Source organism: Podarcis filfolensis (genome assembly GCF_964270895.1).
Source record: "Podarcis filfolensis genome assembly, chromosome: 2".
Classification (NCBI taxonomy): Eukaryota; Metazoa; Chordata; class Lepidosauria; order Squamata; family Lacertidae; genus Podarcis; species Podarcis filfolensis.
The window spans coordinates 68,888,574-68,916,190 of NC_139605.1; the positions used below are offsets into that span (position 1 = coordinate 68,888,574).

At 42.3% G+C, this 27,617-nt stretch overlaps 2 protein-coding genes across 3 annotated transcripts in view; one reads left to right on the forward strand and one right to left on the reverse strand.

Moving 5' to 3' along the window:
• Positions 1-27,617, forward strand: part of RAD50 (RAD50 double strand break repair protein) — a 135,554-nt gene that overhangs the window by 35,766 nt on the left and 72,171 nt on the right. The window lies entirely within an intron of this gene.
• On the reverse strand, positions 14,058-27,220 carry IRF1 (interferon regulatory factor 1). The gene is made up of 10 exons (XM_083600175.1): positions 27,065-27,220; positions 21,727-21,820; positions 20,899-20,998; positions 20,029-20,205; positions 19,353-19,393; positions 18,276-18,405; positions 17,717-17,836; positions 17,347-17,393; positions 16,357-16,492; positions 14,058-15,056 (listed from the first exon to the last, which is right to left on the reverse strand). The coding sequence occupies exons 2-10, from the start codon at positions 21,811-21,813 to the stop codon at positions 14,971-14,973; spliced, it is 924 nt and encodes a 307-aa protein (XP_083456301.1). The 5' UTR covers positions 21,814-21,820; positions 27,065-27,220; the 3' UTR covers positions 14,058-14,970.

Consider the following 27,617-nt stretch of genomic DNA (forward strand, 5'->3'; position numbering starts at 1 on the left):
ACATTCATGTCATCAAATGACGTGAACTATGTGAACAAGGCAAAATAGGTTTTCCAGGCTTCCCTAATATCTATTAACACAATACAATTTCTTCACTACCATTCTGTGGGAATTGACTAGTGTCAGTGCGAACTGATGTATGTCTGTTTGACTTGAATTAGTAATATCACTTAGAAGTGGTAAAAAATATCTCTAGTAATCCATTCTCCTTGGGGTCCTAAATTTACTAAATTTTATTAATTAAAGCCTGATGGTGCTATGTTAGCTATGATCACTGGCATTTCCTCACAGGAGGAACAGCAATAAAATCAAATGCAACTTTAATCAAACTTTCAATAATGAATCTGAAGGGATTTTTTTCCCATCTTGTGGCTTGAAATCTTGTGGTACGAATAAAGCATTAACATATCTATCAGAATGCCTTAGGTAAGCATGAAAATAGTTGACCGTCATGCTTTATTATTATGGAAATGGTTGATGACTCACATTAACTACTGAAATATATCCAGATGTTTTGAAATCAAGTAAACCATATCATTAATCTGAAAGGAACGCAACAAAATTATGGGTCAGAAATGCTGGCAGCAAAGTGTCCAAGTTTACTCATAAGTAAAGTAATGACTTGAGGTTCTTGCTGATCACAAAAACACAGAACTGTGATCTTTTGACAATCTTAGTTACTGGGACGAAGGAGGGTATATATAAGACTGCAATCAGGAAGAGTAGAAAATATGGATGTTAACAAATCAGGTGCGAGAAAGAAAACCCAAGTGAGACCCTCACCCACTATGGGGCTTGGTACCACAATACACAGAGGACCACATTACTCCATGTGAAATGCTTGGACCTACAATGGTCACCAGAGGCTTTCTGCATGCCACCTGCAAGGGAGGTCCAGAGGACAGTGACAAAAGAACAGGCCTTCTCTGTGGTAGCCCCACATTTGTGGGACACTGTTGCCAGGGAGGTCCGCCTGGTACCAGCCTTACCGTCATTTCTGCACCAGTTGAAAATGCTTTTGTTTCCCAATGGGGCACCAATGATGTAATACTATATTGTTAAATATACTTTGGTAGTTTTATTATTGCATTTTTATTTGCTTTTAAATCACTTCAGGACTTTTTAGTGGGAAGCAATTTACAAATTGAAATTAAGCTAACCCTGAGCCTAAGCCATAGGCATATGTACAACAAGAGCCATCCTTGGGAAGGCACTGTTTATCATTCCTAAATGCTTGCCAGCTTGTGGTGTGTGTGTGGTTTTTTTAACCACTGGGTCAGTGGACAGAGGCTGTGTTGGTCAGCTATGTGGATACCTGGCAGATGGAGATTAGCCTGGCTTTTTATTTCTCTCACTTTCTGTGAAAGAAAGGAATGGGAGGTAAGCATCAGTAGCACATTTCAGCTGGCTTTGTACTGACTCTGGCTCTGCTTGCTTTTTTGTCTCAGGAAATTGTGGTTTCTCAGCAGAGGATGCAAGGGCTGTTAATGTTCACCCTCCTTTATTTCCCTTGACACATCTTGTACTTTGGTTGAATCTTCAAAAGCAGAGCTGTGCTTAAGAGACAAGAATTATATATTCTTCACACCAGCCTTTCCCAATCTGGTGGCCATCAAATGTTTTGGAGTAAAAACTACCATGCTGAGGAAGGCTTTTCTAAACAGAGAACATTTTAAGATTTGAGAACCAATAACATAGGGGAAAGTAAGAGGCATGCGGGCCGCCTAATAGCTGCCTTATGCCCAATTCAGGAATGATTATGAGGCTCATCATCCTTTATTTGATTAATCATTGATCATAATAAACCAGTGTAATATTACCCTTGGGAGTATAAACCTTGGCAAGAGCTGCTTGTGATGTGTGAGTCAGCTAGACCACAACAAATTCAATGTGAAACTATTTTGCAAATATAATTTGACTGCAAGTGTGACTAATATAAAAGGTGGAGCCCAAACAAACCTCTGAAGATAAACGAAACCCGAGGGACTGGATACAGCTTTCAGAGGTATTTTATACAACTGCTGGGCTCAATTTATAGGAAACAGGATCATGACTCAAGGAAATCTCATTGCAGTTGAATTTCTGGATAGTAAAACCTTGTGTCGTTTAGTAGCTTCTACAGTTAAAGGCAGATAAATGATCTACTTTGTATATTTTTAACATATAAAGAACCTTGCTGATGGCTGAAATGGTTTACAAACTGAATTTGGATAAGCTATTCAGGGTATTCCTTTCCCACCTTAATTTTGATACTTGGGACAAACACATATTGTTTTAGGTTTCAGATGTATATATTTCAAGAGAGAGGTATAGTCATGTTAGTTTATTGCAGAAACTTGTGGCACCTTAAAGATTAACTAATGTATTATGGCATAAGCTTTCATCTGTGTCCACTTCATCAAATACATGAAATGTTATCCTCAGTTGGAGGCATGTGTGTGTGTACACACACACACACACACACACACACACACACACACACACACGACTTGGTGGAAGGGTTGTAAACTGAGGTTAGAGGGAAATGAAATGCAGAAAGTACAGTGACAGTTGTGTTATCAGCAGTACTTAACAGCTGTCATTGATAAAACGGTTTTGACGGTACAGATATTCAGGCATTCCTAAGACAATTAACACATACAATGTGCTTTAATACAAAATCCTTTGTCTGGGTTCAGTTCACAACCAATGGCAATGGTACTCTTGATGGATTGTAATTCATGACTCCCTTTAAAGTTCCTTTGCTCCAGGATGCTCACTTCAAGGTCATTGACAGGGTGTCCTGGGAAGTTGAAATGACCCCCTACTTGTGTTTGAATATTGCCATTTCAGATTTATATATGCAATCCTAAAGGGCAGACTATATAGATACACACACACACACACACACAGAGAGAGAGAGAGAGAGAGAGAGAGAGAGAGAGAGAGAGAGAGAGTGCTCATAAAGGCCAGAAGTTCAGTTTATTATGGCATATCCAAACATGCATTACAATAAAGTCAGAGAAAAATGGACTATATGGTGTTGCTCTGTGTGCGCTGCTGTTGAATTCCTCCCCACTTCCCTCTTTCTAAGGCATCATACATAGGATTACCAAACTGGTTGATCGATCCATCTATCTATCTATCTATCTATCTATCTATCTATCTATCTATCATCATCTATCTATCTATCTATCTATCTATCTAGAGAGGGTGTGTGTGTGTGTGTGTGTGTGTGTGTGTGTGTGTGTGTTACAGTTAATCAGAAACATAGGAACATACTGCCTTAAACTAATTCAGACCATTGGGGTATCTGTCTATCTATCTAGAGAGAGGGTGTGTGTGTGTGTGTGTGTGTGTGTGTGTGTGTGTGTGTGTGTGTTACAGTTAATCAGAAACATAGGAACATACAGTCATACCTTGGCTTGAATGTTCTTCAGGTTGAGCTCCGCGGCAACCCGGAAGTAACGGAGCATGTTACTTCCAGGTTTCGCTGCTCGCACATGCGCAGACGTTCAAAATGACATCACACGCATGCGCAGAAGCGGCAAAACACGACATGCACAGATATGCTGTCGCATCTTACGTTCCATTCAGGATGTGAACGGGGCTCCCGAACGGATCCCATTCGCATCCCAAGGTACCACTGTACTGCCTTATACTAATTCAGACCATTGGGGTATCTGGCTCAGTACTGCCCCCACCGTCTGGCAGTGGCAGTCCAGGATTTCAGACTCCTTTCCAGGCCTTCTAAGAGATGCCAGGGGTTCAACCAGGCAAAGCAGATGCTCCATTGCTGCCCTATGGCCCCTCCCCAAATCACTTGATAAGTTTTGGGGTTTCTTAAAGTATTATTCTTCATCTTGGTGAAATCTTTAGCAGTGCTGTAAAAGCCAATTATTATATCACAGTAGGGAATGTCTATGGCTGCCAAACGTTTTCAATAAAGCTGTGTGTCCTATAATATTCAGTGACGTCTTGAGCTTTGTTGCTGCTTTCTAAACAAACCCACAAAACTATCTCTGGAGCCTTGTGGTTTATCTTCTCAGATATTGTTATCAGGCGGCGTGACCTCCTCCCCAAACCTTGGATTCCTTCTACATTCAGGGTCTCCTTCTTTCCTCCTTCTCTCAATGAGGTTATCACTTTGAGCCATTCAGAGCTGAGGGAGGAATCTTCACTCACTGAAACAGGCCCAGCTGAAACGGAGAAACTTGCCATTAGTCATCCTCCTCCTGACAGGTCCACTTACTAAGAAGTAGGAATGGGAAGCGTCTTAGGGAAAAACTATGCAGCCTGCAGAATAAGTAGAGGCAGAACATGCCCTGACCTTGTTCCAAACTGTGATTTATTGCAGCATGTGTCAAGTGCTCAGCAGCATTCTGTCTTCTTCTTCTTCTTTTCAATTCTGATGAATTGGTTAGCAGACACAAGCATTTTGGGTCCCATCCAACAAGCACTTTTAAGTCACATTGATTCCAATGGAAGAGTAAACCTGGTCCATGGGAGAGTAGACATATATAGGATTGCACTGTTAATCACTCCCACTGAAATCCACATGCCTTAGAAGGTTTAGATTTGGTTATGTTGTACTAAGGATCTGAATTTGCACCGGTCTCATCTTGTCCCACCCTCACTCCATGAAAATGTGAAATGCCTAAAATGTAAAAAAGAGGGCTTGGGAAATCAAAAACAGATTGGTTTCAAGCCTTCTGGATAGCATAGTGTTACAAAGGTGACACACACACACACACACACACACACACACACACACGTCTGCCAAGTGACGCACAAGATTCCAAGGGGTTCCACGCACTTGCTGAGGGTCATGTTCCCATTGAGAAGCAAGACATGGTGGCAGAGGCTGTAGTGTCTTTGGGAAATAGTTTAATTACCCATATTTACACCGGAGTTTAGATGAAGAGAGTGTGGATCTTGCAGCGCTGTCACCTCAAGAGCAGCTTGCTCTTCACAGCAGCCCAGCATTGCAGACAGAGTCATCCTAAGCACCACCCCTTTGTTGCTGTTTCCCAGCAAGCTCTAAAGGCACCTGCCTAGTGTTCTCCCTTTCTTTTCCTGCTTGCCAGAACACCTCTCCAAGCGCAACACCTCCCATTCAGTCTGCTCGCCCCCCTCCTTCTCTAAGCTTCAAGTAAAAGGGGCATCTTGTATGGCATCCTTCTTCTTCTTCTTCTTCTTCTTCTTCTTCTTCTTCTTCTTCTTCTTCTTCTTCTTCTTCTTCTTCTGCGATCACTCGTAGCCAAGTAAGATTGTCTTCCATAAACATGGTTTTAACAATGAGTCTGTAGGTGACTGTGGAGGCCAATTCTGGATCCACAGTGAGGACATTGGTTTCCGAGCGGGAGTTGATCACGGTGTGGATTTGCCAAGCGTGCCTTCCTATAATAATAATAATAATAATAATAATAATAATAATAATAATAATAATAATAATTTATTATTTATACTCCGCCCATCTGGCTGGGTTTCCCCAGCCACTCTGGGTGGCTTCCAACTGAATATTAAAAACAATACAGCACGTTTCTCCCTTGCATCCTGAGTTCGAGTGTCTTCAAAACCCATGACACCTTTGGTGAAGGCTGTTCTCCAACTGGAGCACTCGCAGACCAGTGTTTCCCGGTTGTCAGTATTTATACTACATTTTTAAAAATTTGCCTTGAGACAGTCTTTAAACCTCTTTTGTTGACCACCAGCATTACGCTTTCCATTTTTAAGTTCGGAATAGAGTAGTTGCTTTGGAAGATGATCATCAGGCAACCCTAGCACAGACCAAAACACCTCCTCTGATGTGTAGATGCCTGGCCATTGTTTCATAACAGCCTACATTCAAGCAGCCCAGCCAGGCTACTTTGCATAGGCTAAACCAGGAATTTCCATGTTTGGCACAGTTCAGGGGAACTGCTCCAGCCTGTATCTTCCCTTCAGTGTCCCAAATATTATCTAAAACTTACCATTTATTAATTCCTAACATCCACTAACAGACTCTGGTACCCTGGCTGTAACAATAGGTATCAGCATGAACTTCACATTTACTTCTTTCTTTTCTGTACATTTTCTTAAAGATAATTTATGTGATTCATCACAAGCTCAAAGGTCTACTACCATTTTTGCCAACCTGGTACCTTACAGAAGCTCTGGACCACAACTGCCATTAGTACCAGTCAGTTCAGATCCAATGGCTGTGAATGATGGGAGTTGTAGTTCAAAGTGTCTGAAGACCCTTAGTTTTAGTTTTACAACTAAGCTTTACTTAGAGAAAACTTCTTGAAATTAATGGGTCAAGCTCATGGCTTTTTTTCACAGGAGCTCAGCTCCAGCACCTCTCAGGTGTGCGCCACTGCCATTCTAAGAGAACAAGGGAGAAGTTCATGGTGAGATCTGACACCTCCTTTTATAGAAAAATAGCACGGGTCATGCTCATTAATTTCAGTGGATCTACTTTGAGCAGAAGACACACACACACACCCCCGCCCAGGCTGGCAAAGGCTGATCTACTAGCAGTGCACTGTTAATAGGTAGCTTTTTGTGCAGGATGTTCTTGCTTTTTTTTTATTTATTGGTTTTAATTCATTTTGCTACATCCAACATTAAAACAAGTGAAGAAATAAACATACATAACACATACATACAAAAAAGGAGTACATAAATAAAAGAAATAATAATAAAAAAAACAAAAGAAAAAACATCTCCTAACATAAAACACCAACTAATTAACTTACATTAACTAAATAACTAAATAACACACAACATTAATTGACTTCCCTTCATCTCGGTTTCAGAATATATTATATGATTTTTTATCTGCAGTTTCTTTTCCTCAAAAGACTCTTTACGTCACAAGTGTTACGTCACACCTACTGTGATTTTTAGATTTTTTACCTCTTTTTCCATGTATGTCATAAATTTATTCCATTCTTTATTAAACTTTATGTCTTTTTGATTTCTTATTTTCTGTGTCATTTTTGCCAGTTCTAAATAGTCAAATAGTTTGGTTTGCCATTCGTTTATAGTTGGGATTTTTGATGTCTTCCAATTCTGCGCTATTAGAGTTCTGGCAGCCACTGTCGCTTACTGAAAGAGTGTTTGGTCTTCCTTTTTGATTTCCTCCCCAATTATCCCCAGCAGAAAGGCTTCGGGTTTTTTTATAAAGGTATATTTGAGGATTTTTTTTAATTCATTGTAAATAGATTCCCAGAATTTTTTGATAGGCTCACACAACCACCACATATGATAGAAATCGCCCTCCTTGATCTTGCACTTCCAACATAATTTATCACCAGTTTTATATATTTTTTCCAATTTTACAGGCGTTACATACCACCTATACATCATTTTATACATATTTTCCCTGAGTGTTGTGCATGCCGAGAATCTCATACCTTTATTCCATCTCATACCTTTATTGTGCAGGATGTTCTTGCTAGCAGTTCCACATTTGCAGAATTGCCGGCGCAAGTTTGGGCAAAAGCTCCATGACGTTTGCGTCCGGATTTTCACTTTTTGAAATATGGCATCCCCAATATGACACACAGTCTGAAAAAAGTCCCCACCCTGCAGTGTTTAGTGTATGTGCCAGCCAGCATGACTTCTGAATAAAGTGTAAATCAGGTGCCTTAAAACATAAACGTAAGAAGCAAAAAATGCTTTTTCTAACTCTTAATAGACCACTTCATACACCAATGAAATAGGATCTCACTCCAGAGGTTTCCTTCTTGAATGTTGTGAAAATGGACGCTTGATGTGCAGAGCTACAACATGCATCAGCAAATGCACAAGGAATAGCAAAGCACAATAAAGATTGGATAGGTATGTGTCACTGTGCATTTACAAAAAGACAGAACAAGAAAACTCTAATTTTTTAAATGTATTTTTTATTAAAGATTTCTTGGTTTACAAAAGTATGTGCAATGTCTCTTTTTTCAAGTTACATTTTCTACAGGTCAGTTTCATTTGTTGAGACATTAGTGTTACATTAGGAAGAAGAGGGGGAGAGAGGTGGAGGGGGCCATGGTGTGTGGGTGGGGAGTCGGGTGGCAATGTTTCTATTTTACTTAATGTAAGGTTACTAGATTTTTTTCAATGAATCTGAGGACACTTGTTGTTTGCTATGTACATGTGAATGCTGAGAAAGCTGTAAATCCGGGGATGAACCCGGGAAACGGGGACAACTGGTAACCTTAACTTAATGTATGTGTGGGGTTTTGTGTCAGCGTCGCTTGTGCAGGTTATCTTTGTTTTTCGCTTGTGTTCCTTTATTGGTGAGAGAAGTTGGGGTTGGCCTAGGGTGTGGTTGCTTGTTTGTGATTGGCTGTGGTGAACTTTTTTGCATGTGTGAGTGGGGTGGGTGGGTGTTTTTAAATCAGGTTAGCCATATTGATTCGTATGTTGTTGGTGGATTCTTGTCGTTGCCTTGTTGGGCTGTGTATGTGATAAAGTGGAGCCATACCGGGGTGAAGGCATCTTCTTCTATTTGTCCCCATGTCAGTTTCAGTTTATTGGTTAATTTTTCTAGTAGGCCTGTTTCCCATGCTATTTGGTACCATTGGTCCATGCTTACTCCTGACAGGTCTCTCCAGTGTCTGGTTATGATGTTTCTGGCTGCTGAGAGTAGGTGGGTTATGAGTTCTTTCTGATGCGAGTGGGCATTATTGTATTGGAAGGTAGCTCTCTATTCTGTGCAAACAGCAGCACACTGTCTATATTTTCAAAGTCTCTATTCATCTTGTTTATTAATTAATAAAGTACCTACTACCAAAATGGCATGGCTTAAACAATGAAAAAACGGAAGCAATACCCGAGAGATCATTATAGAAAAAACATTAAACATTTGAACAGAAAGCCTGGCACACTTTTCAAATGAAACCAATGGGTTTTGTTTCAGTGCACCAAACTCTGCACTCGACTGTCATCACATAATTCCATTAATTTTTGCCTTAAGGCATCTTGTAGCAGTGTAAGGAAAATCACTAACCTTCCCTGAATCACGGCCAGTGAGGCAACTTACTATCTTGGCATCTCTTTCAGATGACATCAAAACTCACCAAAATATCATGAATTAATCTTGAACCTGATGGCTCCAGCCAGGTTGAGTTTTTTTCCAGACTGTCAGGGGTCCTACTGAATGTGGCGAGCTGTGTAATAGAGAGCTGCAGGGGAGGAATCCAGAATTGGATAGGGGAACCCCCCAAAAAAGAAACAAGTTCTACATTGTCAAAGTGTCATGGACAGATCAGGTGGGGGAACATGTAGTCCTCCAGATATTCCAACCCTGGCCATTGGGCAGGGATGATGAGAGCCATAGTCCAGCCACATCTGGAGGACCACAGGTTCCTCACCCCCCTGGCACAGATGACATCAGTCAACCAATCAACTTTTAAAAGGGTTGATTAATTCTGATTACTCATTATAACACAGTCATTTGATTCATTTAAGGCTATATTTCTAAAAATTTGATACAAAATAACTGTTGGCCTGTAGATAATGTTTTGGACTTATTGGCACTTCAAAATTAATTACCACATACTGAAGCAGGGGGAATAACTACTGTTACACAAACAATAAGGGTTACAAAACAGGCTGCTGATGGCTATTTCTCTACCATCAGTTGCATTTGGTCATTTTGGGAAAACTTCGTGCTGATGGCAAGGCTGAACTTGGTGGTTAACCATTTGACCCACAAGCTATTTCATGGGGCTACTGAGAATAAGGAAGTGTGCAACAACCTCAGCAACAGAAGGGGGAAAATTCCTCTAATAAAAGTTATGAAAATACACCTGGAGTTCCCCTATATCGTGTTTCATTTACCAAGATCCAGGTGACCTCTACTTATGTCACATATGCCATTAATTGTATGGAGGACCTTATTTATTTGACATGACAGGGGTGGCCTTATGTTTTCAAAACAAGGGTTGGCAGGTGTTCAGCACCCCAAGCCTGATACTCAAGACACTAAATCTGTACGCACTGTGCATTTAAAGAATCCCGGGGCTGCCATTTGTTAGGAGTGCTGGAAATTATAGTTCAGGGAGGAGCAAACTATAGTTCCCAGGAGTGTTGGGTGTGCGGGTGCTTTAAATGTATGGTGTACACACAGCCGCTGCAACCTGGTGGTGCCAGAAGCTGAAAGTGTTGATGTCACTCAGCTGCCAACTCTTGAAAGTCAAAAATCCAGTGCATGGGTAAGGCCTTTGAGGGTGGCCCAGTGGTAAAGGGATGGACCTGGAGCTGTGAACATCAAGGAAAACCAGTTGTCCTGGTGGGGAGGAGGGGAGCTAATGAGTAGCACAGTAGTGTTGGTTCATTCATTCAGCCTTTATTGACTGAATCAGAGGCTTACCAGAGCTTCTGGGCCTTTAGCCAGTGCCTGACCAGGGTCATTACCAGGTTTGGAGGGCTCCGTGTTCCAGCTTTTTCTCTGGACTTCCACTGCCCTTCTTTCCCCAACTTGAGGGGCATGTTATGCCCTCCCCAGTTTCCCTACCCTTCATTCTGGCTGGGGCCCTGTAGCTGTGCTCCTTCCCTCCCTTCAGAAAGGTGAATGAGGAGGCTCCACCCTGCTACTTCCAGCAGAAGTGGAGTCTCCAGGCCACGTCCAAACACGGTCTCCTCTGGAATCCTACAGTTGCTACTTGGTGGTAGGCATGGGGACCTACTTAAAGGGTAAGGTGCTGGCAAAGGAAGGGCAAACAAACACAGGTGCATAAAGGTTTGTGCTGAAATCTGGTTTTAACAGGCAATCATAGTGTGAAATAATCTTGGCAAAAGGCGTTAGCACAAAGCAAAAGTGTTTTCACTGATCCTGCTGTGTTAAGGGAAATTGCCCTTCCCTTTGACAAGATAGTCTCTGACCCTTTCAATGTCTGGAACTTTCTCCAGATGCAGATTAGTCTGGCATGCAAATCTGAATATTGAAATGGTCCTGACTTGACTGTTATTGTTGTTGTTAATGTGAGTTAACTGCAGATGGTTCCACATGTCTTGATTAGGCACAACTTAAACAGGAATACTGTGAATCATCACAGCATATACTGTGCCAGTTTGGAGAACCATATCTTGGCTTATGAACAGGCCACCCCTCTCCCTCCACATGAAACCCCTTTGTCCCTTCCTTATTGCAGTTAAACCAGGAAGCTTCTGGGTAACCCAAGGGCACCCTTCCATTCGCCCCATTGCTTTTCCCCAGTAAAATGGCAGTCAGATTTTCTGTGGATTGCCATTTGTTCTGATTTAGCTCTAAAGAGAAGGGTTTCCTGTGGGAAAAGTGGTAGGGCAAAGGCAAAACCGCTCAGACTCCTTCCTAGGGAATCTAGAGCCACCCAGACCCATGCTTTCTAGGCAAGGATAAGCAGAAGCATGGACGAGCCCATAGTGTCCTCATCTGAACTAGGAAACGATGGTTGCTAGCTTCAGAAGGAGGCAGGGTATTAAAACAAGTTCAATGCTTTAACAGGCTGCCTTGCAATTTTATATTCCTTACTGTGTGTGTGTTAGGAGTGCCTCTCATGTTTGGAAGCACAGAAATGTCAAAAAGCGATATAAAAGTTTGGCGAAAAGCAAATTCTTATTCTCACAATCTACCCAAGACGACTTCATAGCGAAATGTTGCTGAATAAAAGGCTCATCACATCAGGGCAATCTGCCTTCTGATGCCAAATCTCTTGTAAAACATGGACAAACATTCAGTCTGGTGCAGCCTTTGTTGCCCGCCAAGTCTAGTAGCTATCAAAATATCATGAAGAAATGTCTGCTTGTTACTTTGAGGTCACAAGAATAAACAAAAGTGGGTGGAAAGACAAAGTAGAAAAACATTGTTCCATACTTTTTAAAGAGAAAAAACTCCACTCTTGCTAACTCTTCATTTTTCTTAACACTGGTTTTAAAATTGGACAACTGGACATTCTAAAACAGAAATGACTTTAGTCGCCAATAGTTCACAAAGGAAGCTTGATTCCAATATTAAGAAGAGCAGTTTAAGCGTTCTGGCTTGCTGCCATCAGTGCAATAGGTCACAAAACATGTAGATGTTACAGCTGGTTGGAAGAGATACAGTGATCAGTAGACACTGCATCACATTCAGAAAATTTATCGGGGAGCCAGATGATCCTACTCTGGGCATATGCTCAATGTATGGGGAGAGGATTGGACATAGCACGCAGATATTCACCCCACATGATCAGGAATGCTCCTCGGGGATCTCGGTTAGGCAGGGGGTCTGCTCAGCACAGCTAAGCTGTATGTGCAGAGTCCCTTTTCGAAAGCCACACTGACAAATTTGCAAAGGCAGACCAAGGAGGTGTGCAAACCTCGTGTGGGGCAGCAAGAATAGTCCAAATTTCCCCACCAGCGTGTTTGCTGTATGTGGGAGATTTTCATTTCAACACCCCTTCTGTACTAATTGTTTTTGGCAGTAACTAAAGTCTAGGGAACAGTGGGATTCCTCACAAGCTGCACAGGAAATTTATCAGTTTGAAATTTGTTGAGTCATGGCATATAAACCTCCCTGAAAAGTAGCTGTTTCTGCATTCACAATCTCCCCTTGCAATGTGGAGCCACAGGAGAATGTGAGGTTGCAGGCACATGAGTTGGCAGCCAATCATACATGCCAATAGCTGCCTGCACGCAGATACTTCAAAAACCACTGGGTTATATTTCCAAATGAGAGGCAGCGTCATGGACTGGTTGGATGCAGAAGAATGCTGGGGAGGAACCAGCTGGGGAACCCCCAAGGGAAGAAGGCTCAGAGCCCAGGGATTGGTGGTGGGACAATGATGAGCAGTCAGAGGGAGAAGACTGGGAAGAGGACATGTCGGAAGCTGAAGAAGTCACAGGGTTTAGTGATCAGGGAGAGTCCATGGCAGAGAGAGAAGCAAGGGAGGGAGGCCAAGTGGCAGAGATGAGTCCAGCTGGTGAAGAAGCCAGGATGTCTCCCAGAACCAGAAGAGGCATGAAGTGGGAAGGGGCAAAGGCTGACACTTAGGTACACTCTCAGGCTGCTTGGGGAAAACCCAGGAGGGATAAACACTGAGAAGGGGGAAAGTGGTTATTACAATGGTACCTCGGGTTAAGTACTTAATTCGTTCCGGAGGTCCGTTCTTAACCTGAAACTGTTCTTAACCTGAAGCACCACTTTAGCTAAGCTGCGCCACCGGAGCCCGATTTCTGTTCTTATCCTGAAGCAAAGTTCTTAACCTGAAGCACTATTTCTGGGTTAGCGGAGTCTGTAACCTGAAGTGTATGTAACCCGAGGTACCACTGTATAAACAACGACAGAGGTTTGAGTAAGCAGGGAGGTTACACTAAGGGGGCCAGTGGCAGTTTAAAACAAGGTTTGACTACAGCAAGAAGATAATTTGGAAAGGCTGTGTTAGCTTTTTGGTGTTAGGTGTCTGCGTTGTACGCATCTCTGCTATTTCTCCTGGTTAAAGGTGGCTTGTTAGTTGATGTTTTTTAAACACTTAGTGTCCATCCAAGCTTTACTCGAACCTCTGCTGTTGTTTAAAACTGCCATTAAAACCACACAATGGGGACAGATCTGGGGTGTGGGGTTGGGAATTAAGCTGGATCCTAAACCTGTTCAGTTCAGCCACGTCCTTTGGCAATCTGGCATGAATTAAGCTGGCAAAAGGGGTGGTGTAACTCCAACGCTATTTTAGAGGCTTGTTTTCCTTCTGCCAGGCTTACTTGAACATGTTTAACTGAAAGGAAATCACAGTGAAATAAAAGAGGCTTACGGTACTTTCTTGCAAGACTGCATACCTCCCTCTCCTCCCCTGCACCCTGACCACCCTGTATTTTAGATAGCCTTGGGTCACTTTTGGGTGGGCCAAGCCAACCCAGAACGGTCTCGGCCCAATTAAGCCAAAGCCAAGATCCATGCAAATTTACCCAATTTAGTTTCACATTCAGTTGAATCTGGTGTACAGCCCTAATCAAGGCAAACCAAAAAATATGTTTGTCTGTGTTGTAATATGTTGTAAGAATTCAATAAAAATAATAAATATATTTTTAAAAACTGTTCCCCATTTGGGCACCTCCAACATGAAATAAAACAAGAAACAAAATATACATTTTTTTTAATTAAAATAATTGTAAACCTTTTATATACAAAAACTATGTACAGGGACAAAGCTACTAAGGCTGCAACTTAGTGATTTGATGATTTGTGGAGACCAACACTTTGTCTTGTAGCTCCATAAGTATACACTTTACTGAAACTTCTGTTGACTCTTAACAATAGCCATTCAGATGATTCTTGATAATGGCACCATATAAATAAACAGAACATTAGATATTTCAGAGTGGAACATAGTGCCCATCTGAAAAACTGATGACAATAAACTGAAATATGTTGTCAGGAAACCACTAAAATGTCCTATGAGTAAAATTCAGAAATGCCTAGTACACAGAACTACATGTGTATCTGATTTTCACATATTATTGAGTGAAACATATTTACAAAACTGCGGCCCAGATCTGAGACTTCAGATCACAAAAAAGGACATCCCCATGGAAATGTTTGGTTGAATGCAAAAGCACAAACTTGTACTAAATGTCTTTGGTCAGTAATTGCCTCACCAGTCTTCCAGATGTATGCAGTGATGACAAGTATAAGCTATGGGTGCGATTAAAATATCTGCCATTTTGTTAAAGATGCAAAGCACCTTTTCATGTATATTGCATGTTAAAATACTTTGAGCCCTGATCATATTAAACGTAGGAACAAATTAAGGTGGGAAAGCAGCAATAATGACTTAATTGGCTCATGATACAGTCAAGCAACGGAGTGGGACACAGTTCTACCACAAAGATATTTTTGCTCATTCGCAGATGCTGTAATCTTGAATATGACTTTCAGGTCTAAACACTGAAAAGAGTATTAGCAACGCTTCCCGTTAGGTTCAGTTTCACAGATGACAAAAGAAATAAAACCGCGCAGCCTTAGTGGTTGAAAAACAAAAACAAAAAACAGCTTTACATGCTACAAGGTATTGTGGGCAAACTTGGTCTAATGGACTCCAATGTGAAATCCAAGCCGGTTTTCATGTCCAATGTAATTTCTGCAGAAACAAGGAAAAATTGTACACAATTTAATTGGGGATAGGGTGGGTGCAAAGCATTATTATTATTATTTTATTAATTTTATCCCAAGAGCTATAGTCTCCACCACCCCACCCTCACAAACCTAACATAGGTCTATAATTAATCACTGCTCACTAATAAACCCAGAGGTCATATCAAGGGAGGACATATCAAGGGAGCTAGTGCAGCGCAAGCTCTCTATGCTAGTTCAAGAGATGTACTACAAGGACTGCAGTATAGGACTGCAGCATGATTTTAGGCAAAGCCATCATTAAAATAAATCAACAGAATAGCTCAATTGAATGTGCTTATGCATCTTAGGTCCAGAACATATGATAATGTGAAGATGGGCAATTTATATGACCCATATGTACTCTGAAAAAGCAGATTTTTGCAGAGCTCTGGTGGTTTTGAAAATTAGAGGTTCCAATTAGGAACCTCCAGAATCAGTGGTGTGGTATCCCCACATTCTTTCATTACCCTGAGCATCACTTAACAGCACCAAGATGCCATATCTTGAGTATACAAAGGCTGCCCCAGATAGCCCTTGAGAGAAGAGAACAGCCTGCGGATTGAAGGCTTCTGTACTGTATTCTGTACTGTACGGGTTCACACACACATATTCATCACTGGGCGACTGGATGACATGCATACACAAATGCTCAAAAAGCACAAACCAAGCATAGTGCCATTAATGTCTAGAGACCTGCGCATGTGGACTGAACTCACTGCTTAGCCTCAAAACTGCTGACTAATCGCTCTCTTTCCTGAAGGTTGTTTGGAGGATTAAAGTCATAGAGGTGCTTGTGGTGGGGTGGAGTTGCACCCTCTCGACACCGGCACCATGGCTGCGCTTCCTTGGTTGGGGCAGGGCAGCCAGCAACCTAGTCAGGGCTGCGCAGCTGTGCCAGAGGTTCCACTGACTTGGCAGCCGTGGTCCCACTGCTGAAACTACATGGCCTGACCCTGCTGCCACCTTGCCTCAGCCCTGTCTAGTATGCAGCAGTGATGCCCCAGTGTCTGGATGGCAGCTTCACAATTCTGCGCCGCCATCCATGCCTAACATAAAACAGCATACATGGCTGTATGTGCCACCTGTCCTTAGGACAAGATAGGAAAGAAATGTAAATGAATAAATGTCACAGTTTGGACCTAGCATCCTCACTGTTGAGGCATAAGGGCATTCACTGGGTGCACACTTGGTGAGTTGAGCTGTTAACTAGATTATTTTTCCTGCCTTTGGCTGTATTCTGAATGTAAAACGGAAAGCATTCATACCTGCATTTGTTGTATCAATGGCAGCATCTTGTTCCTGAAAGCTGAAGTCAAAGAATAAACTTGGCATGCCAGTCTCATTGATCAGGAAACCTTTCCCACCAACACTGGTTGGCTGCCAAGTGGATGACAGTAGCTCCTAGGAGACAAATGGGGGGGAATACTTTAAATCACCTGTCCATATCGGTATTCGGTCAAGTTCAACAGCCACTGTCGTCCGTTTTTCAAATCTATTAAGTTATACAGTAACTAGTAATTCAGCAAATTTTTGTTGGCGTGAACGTTTGTGACCTCCGTTTGGTCAGGCCAAATGGAAAAGGGCAATGGACGCAAACGCATTTCTTATTCTGCATCTCTAATTCAATGAATGGAATGATGCACTGACCGCTTGTACCAAGTTCAGACACGTAACATTACAAAAACCCCAGGAAGCATGCTCTCTTTTTACTCATCTGTAATGGCAGCTCATTCCCCCTAACAGAGAAGCAGCTTCAGAGCCTCTCTCGGGATATGGGAATGTTCCTGCTCATGCAGCCTCTCTTTCATCCCACAAAGGACTTTCAGCTCCCTGGTCTGCAGGAGCAGCAATGGGATGCTCACCTATGGCAGCTGAACTCCCCACAAGCATGCTTGACTCAGGGCTCAGAGAGTAGGTCCAAGCTCAGATTTCTGTGGTCACAGCTTAGTGATGGTTTAGCCCAAGCAAGAGTAAAGCCCTTAGAAGCATAGGAAGCTGCCTTATACTGGGTCACACCATTGATCCATCTAGTTCTGCCTTACCTGGAGATGCTAGGGATTAAGCCTGAGACCTTCTGCATGCAAAGCTATGGCTCTTCACCTCAGGGCCTTCATATGACCCTCTGAAGGTGCCTTATGTCAACTCAGCTACTCTGACAAGCAACACCTCCTCTGGGGGCTTCAGCAGGAAGGGGTGCTGACTGCAAAACACCTTACTCCAGTGTGCGCCTTTCAGAAAAGGAAAGATCGTCTTACCTGATACAAGTTACCCGATGCAAATTTATCTTCATCCTCATCGGTTCCTGTAGGAAGAAGAGGGAGGAAAAAAGGGCACTCAATGAAACTCAATAGTTTTTGCAGACTAATTTTTTATTACAAGTGTTTTCCTATCTTCTACCGCCAACCATAACTTCTAGTCGCATGACCCAAACAATATAAAACTGACCATTTATTTACACAAGCAACTTTACTGGCTTCTGTAGGATTTACACTATTGTAGCTAGCACAAGAACCATTCCCTTTCCAGGTTACATAAATCCTGCCATCCTGTTATTTTGGGTTCTTTTTGTTAGCACAGTTCTGATCAATCTGCTGCCCCAACACTTATGAACAATGAAACACCAACCGTCAGAGGAGGATGTGATGGGCGACACTTGAAATGTATACAAGTCGTTTGTGCTGTCCGGCAACTGATGCTCCAGCGAACATCCCCAGTCAGTAGGGTTTAAGTTACATGAGGAGAGATCTGAAAAAAAAATCATACAAACTATGTCAGAATCCTTATGAAGGAGGTTTTTTCCTAAGATTGCACCAAATAGTTGAAAACAGTTTCATTCCAAGCAAACTGGGGGAGGGGGGGGAGAGGGAGAGAGGATATATATAAATAAATAATCCCACTTTATCCATGTCCTTTTCTTTTGAGACACTTTGGTAAGTCACAATGAGAACCTCTCTTGGGGATATTAAAGCAGGATATAGGCACTCTAAATAAATAAATAAATAGATAGATAGATAGATAGATAGATAGCAGGAAACTTGACCACCCATGACCCATCTTCTCTGGCAAATAGCAACCATTTGGGAGTATGTTGGGTGTGTGTTTTAAGGCTTCATCTTGTTTCATTTGGGGTAATAGGAACACCATGTGCAAACCACAGAAACAGATGACTCAAGTTGTAGCTCACCTCCTAATGTGCTCCCCACTTCCATTTTCTCTGGTTGGCAGTTGGGAAGCACATAGCTACTGTGGTCATCTGGCAGCTGAATGCTGTTTGTTGCACTGACTGTCTCTTCTGTCTTGAAATCGTCCACTGACTGCAGAAAACAAAGACCTCTTTTATCAAGATGTGTGCGTGTGTATTTATATATGTGTGTGTGTGCGTGTGCGTGTGCGTGTGCGCGTGCTGAAAGCATCACTTAAACCAATCTGGGGTATCCATATCTCAAGTACAGATGACCCATGAATTTTTTAAAATCTAATTTTAGCCATAAGCATCCCTTTAAAAGACTTTGGCACAAGCAACCTGCCAGTGCTTCACTTCTGAGACTAGTTTTGGCTGGTTTCCATGGAATTATCCATCTCATTTTGTGGAAGCTTCTAGGTCAAAAGGCTCTTCCTCCATTCCCAGGCTTCTCTTACACCTACCAGGCTCCTAAATTGGAAATTACTTGATAGCCTCCTGTGCCTTTTTACAACCCAATCCACACTCAGGCCCCCAGCTGTGCCAGAGTCTGTAAATCAGATAACATCTCATCCTGCATAGAGTCAAGATGTAATTGACTCACACTTCTAGAGACAGGGAGTTTTACATTTAAAGAGACCAAATACCCACTCCTCGGAAGGCCACAATTTTATCTCTCCCACAATGCCTCACATCTGTGTGAACCAGCGCTTAACATACCAAGATTTCCCAACTTCACTACACATGCAAAAGACTTTGGCACAAGCAACCTGTCAGTGCTTCTCTTCTAAGACTAGTTTTGGTTGGTTTCATGGAATTATCCATTTCATTTTGTGGAAGCTTCTAGGTTTTGGTTCATGGAATTATCTGTTTTATTTTGTGGAAGCTCCAGGGTTGCAATCCTAGAAAGCCAAAGCTTGAGTGGTGATGGCAGAAGGAAGGTGTGAACTCTGTCAGAAGTATTTTGGAAGTTCCCTGAATATGAACTCTGTCCCATTCTAGGTTAGGATCAAGTCATCCACAGGCTTTGAGTTCCATGTGAATGTTTCACTTGCTTGATGATAAAGGGTAAATACATACCTTTCTTGCATTCTTGATTTTCAGGGACTTTGATTTCTTCTCTGCCAACGAAAAACAAAAGTGTACAGATTTAATACAATGAAATGCATTTATGAGAAAGAAAGAGAAGCTGCAGAGAACATGGACAGTACCAACAAATTCAGGTGTCATCAATTTTATGGTACAAAGTAACTTAAAATACTTGAATCATTTGTGGTAATCATTTGTGGAATTCATGGCGCAACGGAAATTTGCCTTCCAGGTTTTAGGGTCAGGTTCTTTATCGCCTGTAGGCTCTATCCCTAACAAAGATCCCCCATTATTTTTTGTAGAATTTCACAGACCATAAAAGCAAACATGTGATGACCTTGTCATGGAGGCCACAAGACTTTGCCTGGTAAACACCTTCTGTACTGAGTTCCCTTCTTTTGCCAAGAGTGAGTTTTTATGGCATTCAGAAAACCAACTTTAAGAACATAAGAAGTGCCTTGATAAATCAGATCAAATTCTCTTCTAGTTCAGCATCTTTTGTCTACAGTGGTCAATCAGATACCTGTGGGGAAACCCACAAGCCCTTTCCCATGGTGGGTATTCAGAGCCAAGCAGTCTGTGATACTAAAGACAAGACATAGCCTTATTCTCAGTGAATATGTATTCCGTTTTGGAAATGGTCCCTCTCAATGACTTGCAAACATACCTTTCTTTGGTGACTTTGCTGAGGGTTCCAACATCCTGTAGACCCGGACAGCACTGGAACCTTTGCTGATGCTTTTGTCCTTCACCTCTTCAATATCAGGCAATGAATTCATGGCGCAACGGAAATTTGCCTTCCAAGTTTTAGGGTCAGGTTCTTTATCGCCTGGTTTGTACCTCCCTATATAATGACAACATAAATCTGCATTGAGTAACCTAATCCAGATATAGCCACTAAGGCCCCAATCCAGGCACTCACAGCCTAAAAACTCAACCATCATATGCAGGTGCTCAATACTGACTCATCTAAAAAATAAGTAAATACGGATACATTTCAGCCTGTGTGACTCAAAGTAACTCGAACACAAGCAAACGTTATTGTACATACTTCTTTTTGTTTGTGGCTAGCTGGAGAGTCTGCCCATATCTTTACAACTGTGATTTTTACTTTGTTTTTACATTGTCCTTTGCCCAAAGAGCTCTTGTTTATCGGGCAGCTGATAAAACTTTAATAAAAATATTGTTTGTTGCTTTCTACCAAAAAAAGCCTCAAGGCCATTTGCAACAGTGAAATATACATGAATGCGGTTGGTAACGATAATCATAACTACATCCTAAAAAGAAACAAACCAAACAACAATGTCAGCCACACTTGGCTAATGTGTCTGGCGCTTGTCCCTCGTTTAGGAGGCTTCTAGCCTACCAAGGGGCTGCAAGCATTCATGTGACCCGGGGGGAAAGAGGCAGGGTTTAAAGTAGTTACCTCTTTTGCTGATGTAAATACACTCTCCCCAGAAATGTAATGGTACTGGCCTCACTTGTGTCTACGCGAATGACACTGTAGAAAACAAATTGCCCTGACAATGGCCCATACCAGTATGAATGGCCCAGTTTCTGAAAAGGCAGGCATCCTTTTCCAGCTCCCAGCCATGCTTGGCCGCATGTTTCCATGGAATCTGGAACAACTTTTCATCCTACAATTCAACAGTACAGATTTTAGTGGGCGTGCCTGAATTACATATGGAAAACAGTATCAAGAACAACCCAAGAAGTCAAATGAACTGAAAGTATTGCAATTTGATTGGTATTTCTCTGTCTGCCTGTGCAGTTTCTCTACAATACAACATAACAGCAACCTGTACAACAGACTCTGACGTATGATTTTGTTCCATACAGTATTCTGGGGATGCTAACCACAGAGAACCCTATCAGCTTGGTGATCTTACACATCTCAGAGGGTTTAGCATTTATTTTCTTTTATTAATAAGTATGAAAGTAAGAAGCAGCATTAAATCTCAGCTACAGCAACTCATTCACTGAGGTGAGGTTTATACAGTATCACTTTTAATTAGGTTTGCATGCCACGTTCCTCCCAACTTTTTAGCCTTGATACCATTAAATTGTTAGGGTTGTATCTGACTTAGACTCACTGTAGAGCTATAGAAGTCTATGGACTTACATTAGTCTACTCTAAGTATAACTTAGTGGGATAGAACTCTTAGGATAACTTGTGTCATTTGAACATTGGATAATTTCATTTTCCTAGATATGGAATTGTCAGCAACATTTACTACTGTCAAAGACAATCAGCTGCTGAGATCTCTATTTTTCTGAAATTTGCTTCTGGACTTAAAAGAAAAAAAGAAAAAAAAAGAGGCTAATATTTTTAAAGTTAGAGGAAAAATGAAAAAGAAACCCATACCTTATTGATCCATTGGAGCCCAGGAATTTTATTGGAATTAATCTGCAATTCCATCCAAGGCCTCATGCGCATTCTTGTTTGTGGCATATTGGATCTGAAGGAAAAATAATTTGAGCTTAGAAGAGGAAGAAGACTCAATATTCTGAAGGGCCAAATGCCTGCTATTCATAGAATTTTACTAGAATTGATATGTTTTCACAGAATTCAGAACAGACTTATAAGAGATCTGTGTTTTATACAGATCGGTCTTTTACAGAATGCAAGAAGACATGATATAGACCCCTGCTGCTGGGAACCTCTAAAGAGTTACTTAAAAAATAAGTGGTGCAATCTGAATTCAGTAGCAACTTTTGAATAAGCTCTGCAAATAAAGGTTTTATATATATATATATATATATATATATATATATATATATATATATATATACAGAGAGAGAGAGAGAGAGATGCATATTAATATTTTATCATGATTTTGCTGATAAGTTTAGGTAATAGGTTTATTAGAGTGAAAAGATGTTGAGAAGAACGGGAAGTTAAATTTATGAAGATAATATACTTCTTTGTTGGAATTTTTATTTTGATGAGTTTGATCTACAGACTATATATAGTCTTTGATGTACAGATGTAACAACGGTTAATTAAGAAGAAGAAGAAGAAGAAGAAGAAGAAGAAGAAGAAGAAGAAGAAGAAGAAGATAGACCCCCTGGCCCTAGGAATTTACAATTTAAAACACAGGGCTAACAACAGAGGGAAAGCAAAGTGGAATCAGAAATAATAATGCTTTAAATGTATTCTTAGTTATAGCATAGGAACTAGGGGTTATATTATTTTATTCCCCTTAATGAATAGGTTCAGTGACTGGTCAAAGGCAACCCAGACATCTTCATGGCTGAGAGGAGGGATTTCAACCTGAATTTTCTCTTTCTAAACCCAACACCCCTGTCATTAAAACCACATGGGTTTTCAGTTCCCCAGTGTTCCAGAATCATTCCTCCAACCCCCATCTTGTAAGACACTAACTAAAATGCTCATCTTGACTTTGCTAGCTGAACCCATGCAGAATGCCAGTTGCATATTGACCGAAGGTGGTATGTAAGGACATACCAGAGTAGTTTAGAAATAGGTAGAGAGGCTGCCTTCAGGTAGTATTGCCATCTCAGAGGCAGTAAAGCTTTCACTTCAGGGTTGGATTTGTCCAAAATGCTGTTGTTAAATGCTTGGAAACCGCTCGCTTGTTATCTGCAATGGCTCCACTCTGAGCAAAACTCTGTTGAATACCACCCACTTTGCTGCCTGTGTCAAATTAAGTGAAGGTCATAACGTGCTGCATATTATCTGCTGGCGTCTGGCAACTCTGAAGGAATGGTTTTCAAACTTCTCTCCTATCAACATCTCTGCTATAGAATTCTCAAGCCACTGTCTGCAGCAGATCCCCAATGAACTGCCAAGGATGTTAGGACATGTCTAGGCTGCACACTTTGTTCACAGAAGGCACCAGTCAGGCCTGTTGCCGGGGTTATCATTTCCCGGCTAGAACTGAAAGGGTGGCCTCCATCTCCGTAAGGAAGATTGGAAGCAGTGGACAATCTGCCATTACTGCTCTTCTCACTGTGGGACCCTGGATAAGACCCAGGTTCCTTGGACCCACGGCCCTAATAAATTAAGTATGCTTTTATTCAACACAACTTCTTACAATCATATGGGAGTTCTATCCTGTGGTCACAACCACCTCAAATATTAATTGCGGAACTGTAGCCACTGTAGCCTTCCAAGAATTGTTTCCCTGTTCAACTGGGCAAGCAAATTGGTTTTGTTAACTGTGCCATGCTTCAGACAAATTAGCAAGAGATTATTATTTTTCTGCAGTTAAAACTGAATGCTGGCAGCTAATGTGTAATGTGACTTAAGATGACCATATTGCTTGCTGTTTCTTGGTCCTTTCAAACCAAGTAATCATTGCACACTCAAGGAATCATTACTCTATTTTGAGCAAACATTTGTTACTGTAAGAAAATCCTTTTGTGCTCTGAAGGACGGAAAATTTATCCATGGCACTGTTAACTGAAAGGACTGGCTATGCTCATTAGCACATCCGATCGATAGATTCTACATACATTGGGCAAAGAAGAAATTCTGGAGAACCTGAAGCCTTTTTGTGCAGAAAAAGCTGACTAAGGAATGTGGAGTACATGGAGAAGACTAACCCGTTCCATGTACAGAAAGAAATTTCCCCCTCATTCTTTCCCTGCCTCCCGAAACACTGGAACCACTGAAACTTGTACTTCTTCACTATCTACACAACCAACTTTCACATGTCACCGCCATGGCTTTTTGTGTGTGCAAAGACTAGACAAATTGTGAAGGTTGGCTCTGTTGATATTAATAAGCTACAAAAGCTAGGAATGCAACCTTTGTAGTCGCAGGCAACATGCCTCCAATTCCTAGATGCTGTGGACAAACAGCGGAAAATGGCTTTAACCACCATACCCTTCCAACAGTTTTCAAGCTTTCTAACTTCAGAGAATGCTTTTCCACATCACGTTTCCGCTACAAGACTCCTATGCGCAGCAGAGAATTGTGGAGTATGTTCTTGTACATACACATGCAGTTCAGTCATGAAATACACGGATCAGGCCTCTTGGGCCTCATTGCTGCTCTGCGTAAATGCAGCTGTGACTACACAAGAACCTTACAAAGAGCAAAGGAAGACTGGTAGTTGTGGGCAAACTGAGTCACATGGAGGCTTCTCTGCCATTACTGATCTTTTCTTTGAAGAATCCCATGGTAGGTTTCCTAGGGGGATCTAGTATCCCTTGCAATACAATTTAAAAACACTGTCCTCTGTTCATTGCCACTGGTGCAACTGACAGCACGCTGTACACTCTCTAGTTTGTGAACTGCCCTGTCCATTCCACAGTTGTGAAAATTGGCAGTGTGGGTTACTTTAACCAAACTGCGTCTGTATTGTGTAGACTGTGTGATTGTATGAGTCAGTGTTGTCGTTTGGTTAAAAGCCGTTTAAGAAAATCAGCAGAAACCACCTCCAGAGGCGACAGCCGCCAGTTACCTCAACATAATCCTGACACGGTAGTACTAGAAAGGGCAAGAAATATTTGGAAACAACCAAAGGGCTAAGGCACTGCATATAATGGGCGTTCCACCATAAAAAAGTAAAATAAGCTGCAGCAACCTTCCCCATAGACGTACTGTGGGAAAGGGATGAAGAACTGTAAAGCATTTTGCACACAAACAGATTTGGAAGCAAATCCCATTCAATTCAATGGAGCTTACGTTCAGACTGAAGATTCAGGAAGTTGGGATGAGCACAATTAACTGCTTTAGTTCCATTGATGGGACTTAACCGCAGCTATTAAGGAGAAGGAAAGGCTGTTTCACATATTATAAACTCAGGGGAATGTTTATAAGGCAGCAGGAGATACATTGGGGAGAGTTGCCACTTGGCACCAGTCAACACAAGCCTTGCCAATTTCCTACATGTACTCCTCTGGATTGGGGCCAGAGGGACCAACAGACCTTTTAACAATGTAGAGTTTCTAAGGAAGTTCCAGATTTCACTGTTTATGCCCTTCATCAGAAAGGTCTATAAAGAGTCCCAGAATGTCTCCTGCTCCCTAGGGATGGCCTGCTGCTCCACTAGCTAGTTTAAGAGGAACAAGCTTCTGTATTCAACATAGCGATTACAGCCCTTCAAAATTAAGACAAAAGGCCCAGGAAGAGCTGCCCTGTGCTCCACAGAGCTAAGTGCCAATTCCACATATCCTACAAGCGGATATCGTTCTTATTCAGAGGAATTTTGTTCTGGCTGCCTTCCTGATTGCTCGCTGCCAAGTATAATACATGTGTTAAACTAACCTCCATGGCTCCTGTATTCCACCAAGTGAAGTAAGGACACACACACACACACACACACACATATATATATTTATGAAGGAAGCAAAAAATGTATCCTCACTGCATTGGGTTTGTTTTGCCATTCATTTGTTGTTGTTTTAGAGTTTCCGGAACACATTTGGGCTGTAAATCTTACATAAGCTTTCTTGTACAAGGAACTCCCCTGAGTTTACCAGCAAACATGCCTAGGAGTGAGCAGTGCGTTTCTTCTTTTAAAGTTTGGGATATGATGTTGCCCTTTGCTCCAAACTTGATAATAATTAATATTTAGAGGAGAATTCCAAACTTTTTTTTGTTAAAATCAGAAAAATTAAGTTCCACTTCCTTCAGCAGATTTTCTTCAGAGATGGAGAAAATTTTCTGTACCTGTTGCTTCCTAGTCCTGAAGACCTGCAGCCCGTACCAAAATTCCTTCTAAGGCTCGGGTTATCTTTTCTGCCGATCCCTCTTCACATTGAGGGAGGGTGTCAAAGCAGCTAAATACTGTTTTGTTCTTTCCCCTCCCTTCTCTCTCTCTTTTTTACAAACTTTACTTCCGGGTATAACAACAAAATAACTAACACCACCCAGTACTATCCCTCATGTTGCTAGCAAATTTCCCCTGGGAAACACTACAAAAAAAAAAAAGCTGGCCTATTAACTTTTTGCACCCTAGCTAAAGAAACGATTATTGATGCAGTTAAAAACAACATTTCACTACAGCCAGAATCATCCTAGTCAGGAAGGAGCCACGCCCACGTGGCCTGGATCTTGCGGGCACTGGACTAGATTCCGTGCGCGCTCTGCATCCGGATTTTCTCTCCTGCCTTCCGTTGATTGCCTTGTTTCACCATGAGATCTGGCTGACCTCAAGGCGCCTCCAGATGCGTTGCTGGTTTTGCAGGTAGAAGCCTAGCGGGCGCCCCGCTGTTACCCCACCCCGCGTTTACCCCATCAGCCTGCAAAGGCAGCTAAACTACTGGCTCTGAATGAAAACAGCGACACTTGACTTTTGCAGGATCATTCACACAGGATGGTAAAATAAAAAAAAAGTTACTCATTAAACTCCCCGCTTGCTCTGCTAAACTTAGCCCAGCTGCTGCCTGCAGCCTTCCGCCTTTGATCTCCAGGAAACTGAGGACACGCTTGTCTGAGAAAGCGGCTTGCAGCGATCTCAGCGGTACTAGAGGCGCCCCATCCGCCCGCTTCCTCGATCCCCACGCGGCGCGCCCGCTCCCCGATAGAAGACGAGAAAGTTTTTCCCGTGCAGCCGACCGATCTCATGCGGAGAGCGGGGAAGCACGGTCGGTGCAGAAGTCCTGCCTCTGGGCTTCCCAAGCTAGTGTGCAGCCGTAGGACTGCAACCTGGAGCGGCGGTCTTGTGCACCCTTAACTAAGCGAGCCAGTCCCCTGAGGTCTCTCTGATAGGAGCTGAGCTGCAACCCACCTTTCTGCTCTTGTCCCGGGAGGATCTGCCGAGCGCTCCTCTGCTGCGCGAACGAGCTCCTTCCTTGGCGAGAGAACCGCGGCTTCTGCAGCCGCTGGACCAGGAGCGCCTGTATGTATGCGTCCAGCCCTCGGGAATCCCCGGGCAAGGGACAGGAGCGCGCGCTTCGCCCAATCAGCGGCGGGGAGCCCGCGCCGCGCCCAATCAGAGCGCGGAAGGGAGTATGCTGCCGGCGGAGCATCATTTCGGGGAAATCAGCCGCTTGTAGTGCTAGAGCGAGGGGAAGTCCTGCTTCCATTCCTCCCCCCACGCCCCGTTCCCCGGCCGGCAGCCGCCAGCTATTTTGCTGGGACGGACACGCGCACACATCACACACACACACACACGCTGCTTAAGAATCTTTTGACCACTTTTGGGACTCTGGAAAAGCCCTGCCAGCCCCAAACCCCAGCCTGACACATTGCCCAACAGGTGACAACGGAAGGAACAGGACTCTTACGGATTACATATTATATTATATTATATATTATATAATATTATATAATATTATATT